The following is an 11,941-nucleotide window of genomic DNA, read 5'->3' as shown; positions in this document are numbered from 1 at the left end:
GCGGCGAGCGGCGGCGGGCCCGAACGGAGGGAATCCGGCGAGCGGCGCCGCTCACCTCGATGCACTGCTTGATCCAGAAGTGGCTGCCCATGGCCTCCCAGTTCTGCGAGCAGCAGATGTAGAGCAGCCGCTCGTAGACGCGCCGCTTCATGGAGGCGTCGAACACCTCGAAGAACTTGGCGCGGATGAGCGGCTGCGAGCAGCGCAGCCCCGACAGGAAGGCCGGCTCCAGCTTGGACGTGATGTCGCTCCCCGACAGGCTCTCGTCCCTGCAGGAAGGCGGGAGACTCTGGTCAGCTTCAGGAAAACTGAATTCAAGACGCACAGCCGGGAGGGACGGCGAGCGAACGCCTCGCCACCCCTTCCTCAACCTCCCGACCTTCGCTAAGATGGATGCCTGGGCGGCGCGGCGGCGGCGGCACGGCCGTTTGGCCAAGTGATGAATGGCGGTAATTACCTGTAGACGTAATTAACGAGGTCCAGGAACTGGGCGTTGAGCTCCAGCTCGTCGGGGAAGCGCTTCTCGATGTAGGTCATCATCTTCACCAGCAGGATGGACTTCTCGCGCAGGTTCGGCATCTGAGGGGAAGATGAAAGTCAGACACGAAGGGCGGCGGCGGGAAACTCAAACAGACGGTGGAAAAGAGATGTTTGCCCTCTCCGACTCTACGAGCAGGAGCAGCCCGGCGTCCGCGGCGCCCCCCTCTCACCTGGTTGGCGGCCATGGGCGAGTTGTTCTTCACCCACTCCTCCACGATCTTCACCACGGCGCGCAGGATCTTGGGGTCGGGCGACTTCTCGATCAGGGAGGTGAGGATGACCTGGATGAAGTTCTTCCTCATCTCCATGCTCATGACGGACAGCCGGGTCTTCACCAGGTCCAGGCTCAGCATCACCAGCTCGCTGGTCACTGGGGCGGCGGGGAAACCGGAGGCTGAGTGTGGACCGCAGACCGGCGCCTGGAGGTCGGCGGTTCGGGCTCGCCGTTCAGTGGCTGTACCTGTGGTGGTCTCGGTGACGCCCGGGTTGGCCTGCTGGGGCCCCAGGTGCTCCCGCACCATCTTCTGCAGCGAGCGCATGAAGACGGAGATGAGGCGGTCGATGTAGCTGGCGTTGTAGCTGCAGGCCGACTTCAGGATCATCAGCGTTCCTGTAAGACACGTGAAGGGGGGGTTCAGGGGGCGGGACACCGGGATCTGGTGAGAGACACACCTCTCTGGACCTGCAGCCAGCCTCAGCGTCAGACAGACAGGAACAAGATCGATCAGCGCCGCCTCTCAGCCTCTGATCGACGACTAACGCCATTCCGGACAAACCGCATCACGACTCTTTTCACCTTCAGCTCCCCGTATTTGGAAATCCGTACATCTCACATCCAAACGGCGGAATAGCCGCCTCCCCCGGTACGTAATCTGTAACGCCGGGCTTTTCCATAAACACTGACATCTGGGCGGTGGCAGTAATGTCTGGCCGGGGACGGCCGGCTGCAGCAGCAGCGCCGCCCGAACCGCCGGACTGTGGGGTTGTTTAAAGGGGCCAGATGTCAGGCGGCGCGCCGGGGCCCATCGGCCGGCGTTTTAATCGCCCACTCAGCGGCTTAACGGCTAACAGGGACGAGGACGCCCCGAGGTTCAGTTTGGGAAAAAGTAGAGGTGGAAAGGTTTTTCTTCGATAGAAGTCAGAGGGACGTCTGTACCGAACAGCTGCGTGGGGTTGGTGTTGCTGGTGGCTTTTTCGTAGTTGGTCAGCCCCTCGTAGATGACCTTTCCCACGGCGGCGTACAGGCACTCCAGCTCCTCATACTTGGACGCCACAGTCGACGTGCCTCGAGAAATGAAAGAACAGAACAATTAAGTCTTAAAATATTGTGAATCCAGGAGCTGTGAGCACAGCTGGCAGGCGGCGGCGGCGGCGGCTTACTGGGCTCGGTGGGGAAGATGCTCATGAGGCGGGACAGCAGGGAGTGCACGGCGCGCAGCACCTTGGTGTTGCCGCAGGTCATGCAGGCGGCGATGCCGCGCTGCAGCGGCTTGAAGTGCGCCAGGATGGCCGGCGACTGCAGCACCGTCAGCAGGAAGCACAGGATCTCCAGGCCGGTGCAGATGTTGGAGATGTTGGCCTGAGCCGGCTGCTCCTGGGAGGAGCGACAGGCGGGTCAAAGGTCAGTCTGAAATTCTACAATTCAGGAATCCATCTCCTCCTCACTGAGGCTTTTCTCACATAAACAAGGCATTGCGATGTTGCTAAACTAAACTAAAAAAAAAAAGAAGAAAAAAAGAAATCAATCTGCGACGTCGGGTCCTAATTTTGTCTAAATTGCAATCAGAGTTTACAATGGCGGGGCCGGGAGGATAATCGGGGGCAGATCCATGGCGCTAATCTCACCTAATGAACAAGGTGACTGCGGCGATAAGGCCCCGCCAGATATTAGGCTGCTATTGATTTGGAACTGTATTACCAGGGCGGGAGCGGCGCCGAGAGGCCACGCACATGTGAGTGTGTGTGTGTGTGTGTGTGTGTGTGTGTGTGTGTGTGTGTGTGTGTGTGTTCCTCGTTCGCCCTCCCACGCCACTCCCCCGACTCTTAATCACTGCTACTCGGGGACAATGGGATGATAAAAGGTAATCCGATTTGGAGCGTTGTTCATTAGTCTGAGTGGCGGCGGCGGCGGCGGGGCAGGTAGAGCGCCGCCCCCGCTGGGAGGAGAGCCTGTGCACGTGCACGAGCAAGCGCACGAGGCCTACGGAGCGGCCCTGCCCGTCGGGACGCAGGGGGGAAAGGCGCGGCCGGCGCGCCGGGTCCCGGAGGGGAGCGGCGGAAGAGCGTGACGCCTGCTGGCGCGCGGCGATAACCTTGTCTGAGCGGCGACGCCACATCAGACCGGAGAGATGAGGAGGAGAGGAGAAACGGATAAAAGGAGAAAGAGAGAGAGAGAGAGAGAAGACAGGCGGCGATAAGGCGGCGGGTAGAACAGAGGAGATGAGAGGAGGGAGAGGAAGAGGAGCCGAGGACGAAGAGGGGCCGGCCCGGATAGACTCCCGTTATCTCGCCGCCGTCATTATTTTGTCATTACGGCGGCCGGCGCTTCACTCGGCGCGTTGCCGATAACAGACAAAGGACTCGGAGGTGCTGGAGCAAACGCCGAGAGCTTAAGAGCACAAACTTCTCCGGGACGCCGCTCGGGCCGGCGCATTCCACATTCCGGTCGCCATTGTTCGCCTGCTGACGTCCTTCTGAAAACTCCAAACAATCTGACTCCTCACATAAATAAATGCTTTTTTTTTTTTTTTTTTTGTTGCTGCACTTTTTCAAATACAAAACCGTTCCCTAATAACAGAAGAGGGAATGAACAGGGTTCAGACCCAGAGAGCCGCAGGCGGAACTCAACGCTCGCCGCTTTTTTTTAAATTCAGAATGAGAAAGGAAACTAAACGAATAAGCGTTTCTCCCAGTGCATTTGACGAGCGCGACATTCAAACAAAGTTTTGAAGAGTGTGGACAGGCCGTCCGTCTCACCACGGTCATCAGCAGCTTGTCGAACCACTGCAGCTTGAGCTCGGCGCGCGGCCACATGTCGGGCCGCAGCGCCGTCTTCATCAGGCCGACGCAGCGGCGGGACAGCAGCTCGCCGGGGGAGCCCGCCACGTTGGTGCTGTCGTTCACCTGCGGGCGGGGGGGGGGAGGGAGGGAGTCACCGCTGTTAGCATCGTCGGCGCCGACGCGGCCGCCCCCCCCTCGCCGGACTGACCTGGCAGGCGATCCTGATGAGGAAGTTGACCACGGTGTCGGTGTGCTGCTTCTCCACCGGCTTGGTGAGCATGGTCTCCGTGCCCGGCAGCGACTGGCTGCGGCCGAACACCTGCGGAGAGGGGGGGCGTGTCAGCGGAGCTTCCGGCCAGCCCGGCGCTCCGTCGCGGCCGCTAACCGCTCACCGTGGAGGCGGCGCCGGCCGCCGTGCGGAACCTCTTCACGTCCTGTCCTGCGGCGGCGGCGGCGTCCAGCGACAGCCCTCGCTTCACGGCCGCCCCGCTCGTCCCCTCACCGCCGGGCGCCATCTCGGCCTCCGACTCTGGCTGTTGGCACCAAAACAGAGTGAGGCTAACTGTGCACACACACACACACACACACACGGGTGGGAGCGCCGTTTTTTTACCTGCTGGTCTTTGATTCTCTGCAGCTCCCACTTGATCACCACCTCGGCCAGATCCACCGCCAGCTTCCGCTGCTCGATGGTCACGCTGGGCGTGAAGCCCAGCCGCTGCATGGCGCTGATCATGTGCTGCACCAGGTGGTGGCGGACCGGATAGTAGACCTGCGGCGGCGGCGGCGGGTGGGGGGGGAAGACGCCGAGTCAAAAACTGGACGGTGACGCATCCCGTCAGCATATTAGCAGCTAATTAACATATTTATCTTGCCAACGGAAACGAGCTGTCAGACCGGGTTTCCTTCCCCCACCCCCACCCCCCCAACCCGAATGACAACAATCCGGTGGGGAGGTAGTTAAAAACAAACCGCTGACTCTCTGCGCTCTGCGTTTCGGGGATGTAACACACACCGAGGTGAAATGAGCGCTCAGTCTGAATCACGACGGGCGAACCGGCGTCGTGTTCTCAGTTAGTCTCAAGGACGTGATGACACACACACACACTTCGCCTTGAGCGTTCACACACTCCAGTGTCGCGCTCGAGAGTCACTTAGCTTCCCGAGGCGAGCGGCGGCCTCTCCAGCACGCCGCAGACAAAGGGGCGAGGGATGAGACGTCTATCTGAGGGCCGTCGTCAGTGTCAGAGAATATTAAAGCCTCTCACTCCGAGGGTAATTACAGTGGATGGAGCGGCGGAGCCCTGTCCATCACATGTGCGCACGCACACACACACACACACACACACACACACACACACACACACACACACACACACACACACACACACACACACACACACACACACACAGACAAACACAAACACACACACACAAAATCTCTCCATTTCTTTATCAAACACGTGCACGCACACAGGCTCTCATCTGTCTGTCATTATCTGCTCCCCAGTGTAATTATGCTGATGTGATTACATTAGATTAGTCATGTGGCCCGGCGAGAGCAGCCTGTCAGAGAGACGGAGCGCTCGGCGGCGCCCGGGAGAACGCCGGCCTGCTGCTAAAAGACCGACGCTCCCGCCGCCAGGGCGGCGAGCGGCGCGACAAGAAGAGCCAACGTGTTTAAAGTTTGGCGTAGAAGGGGAGCCGAGAGACGAGACGCTTCGGGGCCGATCGCTAAACGTGACGGTAAACGGAACGCTTCTGGAAACTGGAGAGACCAGAAGAGACACGACGACGACGACGACGATGAGGACGAGGATGATCACCCTGAAGTGCTGCACGATGAGGTGCAGGATGTGGACCAGCTGCGGCACGGTGTGGCCCTCCTCCACGATGATCTTGCGGGTCCAGTGGGTCAGCATCTGGTGGCCGTCCTCCATGCGCGCCGGCACGGCCGGCGTCAGGATGGCCATGGCCTGGCGGACGATGGCCCGGGCCTCCATGGTGTGAGCCTTCAGCAGACTGTGGAACACCTGCACACACACACACACACACACACTCAGTCACATGCATGCAGCTGTGGATTATGGCAGTGACTGATCTCCCCTCCTCACCTGGAGGACGATCTTCTTGTGGATGGCGAACTTGGCGATGATGTGGGCCAGCAGCAGGTGGCCGCTGTACTTGCAGGCGGGATCCACGCAGGCCTTGGGCAGCAGGCACGGCCAGGCGAAGGTCATGAGGCGGCGCAGCTTGCTGTTGCGCGACTTGTTGTTGTCGTGGATGTGGTGGGGCGCGTGCTCCACCAGCAGGGTGGAGAACTGCAGCAGGCAGATCCGCAGCGAGTCCAGCAGGTCCGCCTGCTTCTCCGGGTCCAGAACCTGGGAGCGGACCCGGGAGATTCTGAAAACCTCATCCGTGTTTTCACCCATCAGAATAAAACTCTCTTTAGAGAGCAGAAAGGGAGGGAATGAGCTTTAACCAGAATGCTGAGGAGCCATTAGGACTGCTGTGAGTCAGCGACGAGATCCGCCGCAGCACAAACAAACACGCCGACCTTTACCGCGACCTTTACACCAGGAGTGATGAATGCAGCGAGACGGGAGGAAGAGGACTGATGGGGTTTTGTGCTCAAGGCAGGAAAAAAAAACCGGGTAATTCTCCGGGATGGGTACCTTGGTGATGAAGACGCTGGTGATGCTCTCGGGGTTGTCTCCCTCCGGGTTGGGCGGCCCGAGCAGCTGCTCGCCTTCCCCCTTCTCGAAGCTGTGCAGGAAGGCCGGGTTCAGGATGTGCTGCAGCACCTTCAAAACGGGAAACAGAACCGACTGAGTCAACGCCAAACATTCTCTCCCCTCCAGAAGTTGGTGACTTTCAACTCTGTCCATGAAGACGATGAAGGAAAATTCGACAGGAGAAGCCAATCAGCCGGATCACCTGGTGTGGGTCTTTCAAAAGCCACATAAAAGAAAAATCTGCACACTCTCAGCTCTCAGTGGCGTATAATTAAGTGATGAAACACTAATCTAGCCAAAAATCTATTTGAAAAAAACCGACGGGACACAGGCCGTTCTGATTGAACACGGCAAAGGAACAAACTTTGATTCATTAGAGAGAAGAAACGGCGAGATGAAAGAGACTCGAGGCAGAGCAATGTCAAGATGTGACTCAGAATAATGTTCGCTTAAATGATGTGAGCCGTCAGATTAGAGGGAGACAGTTTGTTCTGACATAACCTCCGCTCACATGAAGCAAAAACAAAAAAAATCAAATATCACAGAGGAGCATTCAGTGGGAACCTGCAGAGGCTGTGAATGAAGCTCTGATTAGTGGGTGAAGCGCAGAATAACCACCGCTATTATCAAAGAAGCTGCCATCTATTAATGAAGAGCTGATTCAATCCATCAGCGGGGGGGGGGGGGGGGGGGGGCTAGCATATGTTCCAACTCCTCCATTAGCACATCGCTCCATGCAGCCGAACGTGCACGGCCGTCAAAACACGTGGAAACACTGAGCAGGTTAAGCGGCTGACTACGAAGTGCTTCTCCCCATCTGCAGCTCCGCTGGTTACGAGGCTAAACTCCGCTCCGCTGGAAACCACAATGCGGGCCTCCTGCCAGCAGAGCAGCAGAACAATGAGCCGGCTGGCTCCTCGCCGCCGCCGCCGCCGCCGCGTCTCTCCGGCCCGGAGTCCATATGCCAGAGAAGCAAACGCCACTGGATGTCCTTGGCTTTGGAAGTGTACTTTTCAGCCTCTCGTCAGTGTGTGTGTGTGTGTGTTTCGTGCACACAGCCATTTGGCAGCGAGCAGCCAGTGAGCCGGGGCGGGCCTTCCCCACTGACCCGTTTGTACTTAACAGCAGTGCTGCTGCTCCTCTGTGCCAGGTTCTGCGCCCGTTACAGCTGTGCGGAGTGTGTGTGTGTGTGTCTGTGTGTATGTGTGCGTGTGTGTGTGTGTGTGCGCGCGTGGCTGAGCGAGCTTAATTAAAACGCAGGCTGAATGGCTGTGACGCTGGCAGCAGCAGGTCAGGTAGAGAGGACAGAGGCAGCGGTGTGTTCGAGCCTCGGAGGGTCCAGAACCAGACCGCCGACCTTCCCGACTCCATCACAGAACTTCTGCTGCAAAACACACCCGACAGGAAGTCCCGGGGCCCGGCTCCCTGACGCCACACCCCCCTACAGGTCCGCGGTTCATCGATGCGCCGTACCTTCGCCTTCAGCTCGTCGTTGAAGTGGGGGTCGTTGAACTCGACGAAGCGGAAGAACAGGGCGCGTTTCTGGGCGATGGAGTAGTTGCGGGGGATGTCCTCCTCCATGTACTCCTTCAGGAAGGTCATGTTGCAGAGGAAGCGGCCGGTGAAGGCCCGCAGCAGCTGGAACAGCAGCTCGATCTCTGAGTAGTTGCGCCTGTTGATGAGAAACGATGGCGAGTTCAGAATACCGCTGCGGGATCAGCCGGACGGCGCTCCGGACGGCGCTCCGGAGGGACGACGTACTTGCAGTAGCTCAGCAGACAGTAGGCCAGCAGCTTGGGCTCCTTCCAGTTGGTGGCGGCCATGTTGTCTTTGCGGTGGCGCTCCTGGAAGGCCTCGCTCACCCAGACCCGCCGCAGCTGGCTGACCAGGGAGTGCTGCCCCGCCAGCCAGCCCTCGTCGTTCTTCACGATGATGCTGATGATCTGTGTGGACGGCGAGGAGGAGGAGGTCAGGGGTCAGCGGCGGGCTCAGAGAGCTGATCCGGACCAAAGAGTTTACGGAGGCATCGGTACCTTGATGGCCTGGAACTGCAGGTCCAGCCTGGCGGTGGTGGTGGACGGAGACCCGGGGCGCACCGTGGCGGCGGCGCCGGCGGGAACGAGCAGCGGCACGAAGCGGTTGGGGTTGGAGGCCAGAACGTCCCGCAGCGGCTTGGCGTCTTTGTGTTTCAGGAAACTCTGTTCACGAAATCAACCAGGAAACGCGGCGCGTTAGAGAAACAACGCAGACGGTCTAAAACACCAGACTGCGACGCTGCCCGGCGACCGTCTGACCATGAACATGCGGCTCCACTGCGGGTCGTTGAGCGTGGCCTCCATCATGAACAGCTCCACCGTCTGGGACGGGTGGCGCGTCAGGAACTTGATCAGCGGCTCTCTGAACGGACTGCCGGCCTGGAGAGAGACGGGCCGGTGAGCGGAGAGACGGCGGAGGGAGGGAGAGAGAGACAGAGGGCGGGCGAGGCGGCGGCGCTGACCTCGATGAGCATGGCCCGCTCCGTCTTCATCACCACCTCCAGCAGGGGCTTGACCAGCGTCTGCGGCGCCGCCGGGATCAGGTGGAACAGGTTGATGATGGCGGAGCAGATCTTCATCTCCTGCGAAGAGAGGCGGACAGCAGAGGGAAGCAGGAAGTGAGTCAGAGTCCCGGACCGGTTCTGACACACAGCTGGACGGACGGCCACTGTGGGAGAGACGGGGATGAATTATCGTCCAATCAGCAACGGTCAGCAGTCCACCTCCGACAGAAGAGAGAACGGCAGCCATGTTTTTTTTCCCCATCTGCCGGCGCCACGGGAGGAGAACGGGAGAATCACGACACGTCTAGGCTACATGTGAGGTTAGAAGCTGGGATGAGCACAGACACATGGAGACAGAGATACGGGGCCACTTCACCACGAGCAGCACGACACCGGCTCAGGCTCACGTCTCCGTCTCACCTCAACCCCCTCCAACGCAGGCTGCACCAGAACGGGAGACAATGGTGAGAGTCAGCAGGACAGTACGGCTGCATTTCTGTGTGTGTGTGTGTGTGTGATGTGTGTGTCTGTCCCTCGTCGTCCAGAGCCCCCCTCGTGTCCGCCGTGTTCACGGCGGCGCTAATTGACTGGCTGACCCCGGGCGGACCCTCACCGCCAGCACCGCTGTCAGCGGCCACACAGACCACAATCTGGAGGGCGGCGAAGACAAAAGGCCAATTTGCATCTAATTAAAGCGCCCGCTCTGTGACGGGTCGGGATGAACCCGCGCCGGGAACGAGAAATTAGCCTAATTTCAATGAGGGAACAGCAGCCGGTTTTTGTTTTTTTCCCCCTCCTCCTCTCTCTCCTCTTTCACCTTTTCTTTGCCTTTACAAGGTTATCTGTCGGGGAGATAATGAGGAGGCGCAGCGCTGGGCCCGCCGCCGCCTGCCCGCCGCCTAATTAATCATTGATTGTAATGTGGGCACTCACAGCTCATGTGGTACATGTGACGATGAGGAGCAACTCCTCCGCAGGCCGACCGGCTCAACAGAACCAAAACAGGCCGCCTGGCCGCCGGAGGATCCCCGCCGCCGTGTCCGGGCTCTGCTGGGGGATTAAAACCTGCGTCTGATCCGTCGGTCGACTTACACTGCCGTCGCTGCGCTGGCCGCCTTTGTGCGTGATCACAACAACCTCCATCCACTTCCGCAGGTGTTGCTGGGAAAGAGAGAGAAATAGTTCAGCTTGGAGTGAGTTTACTTGTTCGATGCGGCGATAGGAACGTTTCTCACCATCATCTGGTCACAGAACTTGTCGTTGAAGGAGTTGGGGAAGAGGCGGGTGACGGAGGTGAGGCGGTTGACCACGTTGAGCGTCAGGCTGCGGTAGTCGCCCAGCATCATCAGCAGCGGACGCATGTGGGTGTGGATCTGGTCCACCTCGATGGTCGCCCCCTCCAGGAACTGCAACGGAGCGAGCAGAGCGACACGCTGAGCCCCGCCCACCGCCGGGATCAGCGGACGCAAAGCGTGTCTCCATTAGAGAACCGAGGCTCCTCAGACGAGGGCATGGTGGGCTGGAAACATGACGCACACTCACACCTCCACACAGAGGAGGAGGAGGAGGAGGAGGAGGAGGAGGGGGGGGGGATGATGCATGGCAGCCACATTCATTTTCCTCTCAGCACCGAGAACAAACACTCCATCCTGTATCGATCCGGCCATGGCAACGCTCATTAGCGCCGGCAGGGCAGAGATGAAAGAATGGAGAGAACAGAAAATAGCAAATGGGGAAGAAGAAGGAAAAAAAAAATCACAGGGTAGTGAAAAGGGACTGAAGGAGAAAATTAAGGACAGAAATAGAAAGGAAGAGGGACAAAGAGTCGGGGGAGATGGATGGAGGCCGAGAGCGGAGGGATGCTTTGATGAACAGATGCAGAGCGGAGAGGGTGGCGGAGCCGAGGGAGGTCCACGAGGGGGGGGGGGGATTAACGGAGAGCGGCGGGAGCGATGCTGCCGGGAGACGGAGGAGGGGACGAGCGGGAGGACGAGAGAAAACAAGGTGATGAATAACGGCACTGAGGCAAGGTTGGAAGGTTTGAACGGTGGAGAGACGGAGCAGATCAGGTCACCGACTAATAATCCAGACAGAAGTTCTGGCCGCAGGTCCCAAACCCTGCTCTGGCTCCGAGGAAGAGGCAGTTAGAGGCAGTGATCTAACAAAGACGTGATCGATCGGGTCCTGGAACCAGATCCAGATCAGGTGACGGGCAAGAAGAAGAAGAAGAAGACTGACCTTCCTCATGCAGGCCTCGCCGGCCTCCTGCAGCTCGTTGTTGGTGGAATTCAGAGCTTTGAACAGAACGGCGATGATCTTCTCTCTGGACTGAGACAGGTAGTTGCAGGCTGCCAGGGCATCTACGGTAATCAGGGAGGAGGACATTAATACTCCGGTCTGATGGAAATCAAATGAAACGCATTAAAAACAGCCGGATCTTCTCACTGAGGGCGGCGATGCGCAGAGGAACGAGGGAGGGCAGGCTCTTGTAGCAGGGCAGCTTCATCAGAGCGGCGTCCTCCGCCTCGCACAGGTTCAACAGCTGACAGAAAAACGCAGATTCAGGCGCGTTCAGGCGAGTCTGATCGTCACCTCCGACACGAGCCGCCCATTTCCCAGCGTACCTCAGTGTAGAAGACCTTGTGCTCCATGACGTTGAGGTCCATGGTGAAGAGGCGGGGCTGCAGGGTGGTGCAGAAGGTGTTGCCCTCCATCAGGCCGATCTGGGCGTTGGCAGGCTGGTGGCGCAGCAGGTGCTTCTTGGGAGGAACCATGTCTTGCAAAACCTGAGAGAAGAAAAAGATGAAGTGAGCGATCCTGAACCAAAAAGCTGAGCCGGGCTGAAGAAGCAGAAACCGTCACCTCCTTGTGCGGCTCCATGATGACCGTCACGCTCTTGCCGGTGACCTGGGCCAGCACCTGCAGCGAGTGCATGGCCTGCTTGCGGACGGTGGAGTTGGGCGAGGTGACCTCCCGCACCAGGTCGTGCGTCACCATGTGGAAGGACTTATCGTGGGCGGCCTGCAGCTCGTCCGTCTTCTCCTCGTCCTTCAGCGGCGTGGCGCAGCGCACCAGCAGCTGCTCCAGGGTGGTCTTCGCCATGGCGACCGCTCCGTTCGACACCTGC

At 59.1% G+C, this 11,941-nt stretch overlaps 1 protein-coding gene across 1 annotated transcript in view; it reads right to left on the bottom strand.

Annotated features, from left to right (window-relative positions):
* The window catches only part of trrap (transformation/transcription domain-associated protein), a 36,872-nt gene that overhangs the window by 13,899 nt on the left and 11,032 nt on the right, over positions 1 to 11,941 (bottom strand). The window contains exons 26-49 of the mRNA XM_030097509.1: positions 11,677 to 11,937; positions 11,439 to 11,600; positions 11,260 to 11,356; positions 11,053 to 11,174; positions 10,050 to 10,220; positions 9,907 to 9,975; positions 8,773 to 8,892; positions 8,570 to 8,689; positions 8,309 to 8,473; positions 8,037 to 8,218; positions 7,749 to 7,947; positions 6,216 to 6,344; positions 5,655 to 5,921; positions 5,367 to 5,573; positions 4,154 to 4,312; positions 3,933 to 4,073; positions 3,749 to 3,859; positions 3,517 to 3,663; positions 1,921 to 2,134; positions 1,697 to 1,825; positions 1,001 to 1,150; positions 711 to 910; positions 458 to 579; positions 56 to 269 (exon numbers count right to left, since the gene is read on the bottom strand). Of these exons, the coding sequence (XP_029953369.1) occupies positions 56 to 269; positions 458 to 579; positions 711 to 910; positions 1,001 to 1,150; positions 1,697 to 1,825; positions 1,921 to 2,134; positions 3,517 to 3,663; positions 3,749 to 3,859; positions 3,933 to 4,073; positions 4,154 to 4,312; positions 5,367 to 5,573; positions 5,655 to 5,921; positions 6,216 to 6,344; positions 7,749 to 7,947; positions 8,037 to 8,218; positions 8,309 to 8,473; positions 8,570 to 8,689; positions 8,773 to 8,892; positions 9,907 to 9,975; positions 10,050 to 10,220; positions 11,053 to 11,174; positions 11,260 to 11,356; positions 11,439 to 11,600; positions 11,677 to 11,937 (3,858 nt within the window). The remainder of the gene's footprint in view (positions 1 to 55; positions 270 to 457; positions 580 to 710; positions 911 to 1,000; positions 1,151 to 1,696; positions 1,826 to 1,920; positions 2,135 to 3,516; positions 3,664 to 3,748; positions 3,860 to 3,932; positions 4,074 to 4,153; positions 4,313 to 5,366; positions 5,574 to 5,654; positions 5,922 to 6,215; positions 6,345 to 7,748; positions 7,948 to 8,036; positions 8,219 to 8,308; positions 8,474 to 8,569; positions 8,690 to 8,772; positions 8,893 to 9,906; positions 9,976 to 10,049; positions 10,221 to 11,052; positions 11,175 to 11,259; positions 11,357 to 11,438; positions 11,601 to 11,676; positions 11,938 to 11,941) is intronic.

Source organism: Salarias fasciatus, chromosome 8, assembly GCF_902148845.1.
Source record: "Salarias fasciatus chromosome 8, fSalaFa1.1, whole genome shotgun sequence".
Lineage (NCBI taxonomy): Eukaryota > Metazoa > Chordata > Actinopteri > Blenniiformes > Blenniidae > Salarias > Salarias fasciatus.
This window is presented reverse-complemented; position numbering and strand designations above follow the sequence as displayed.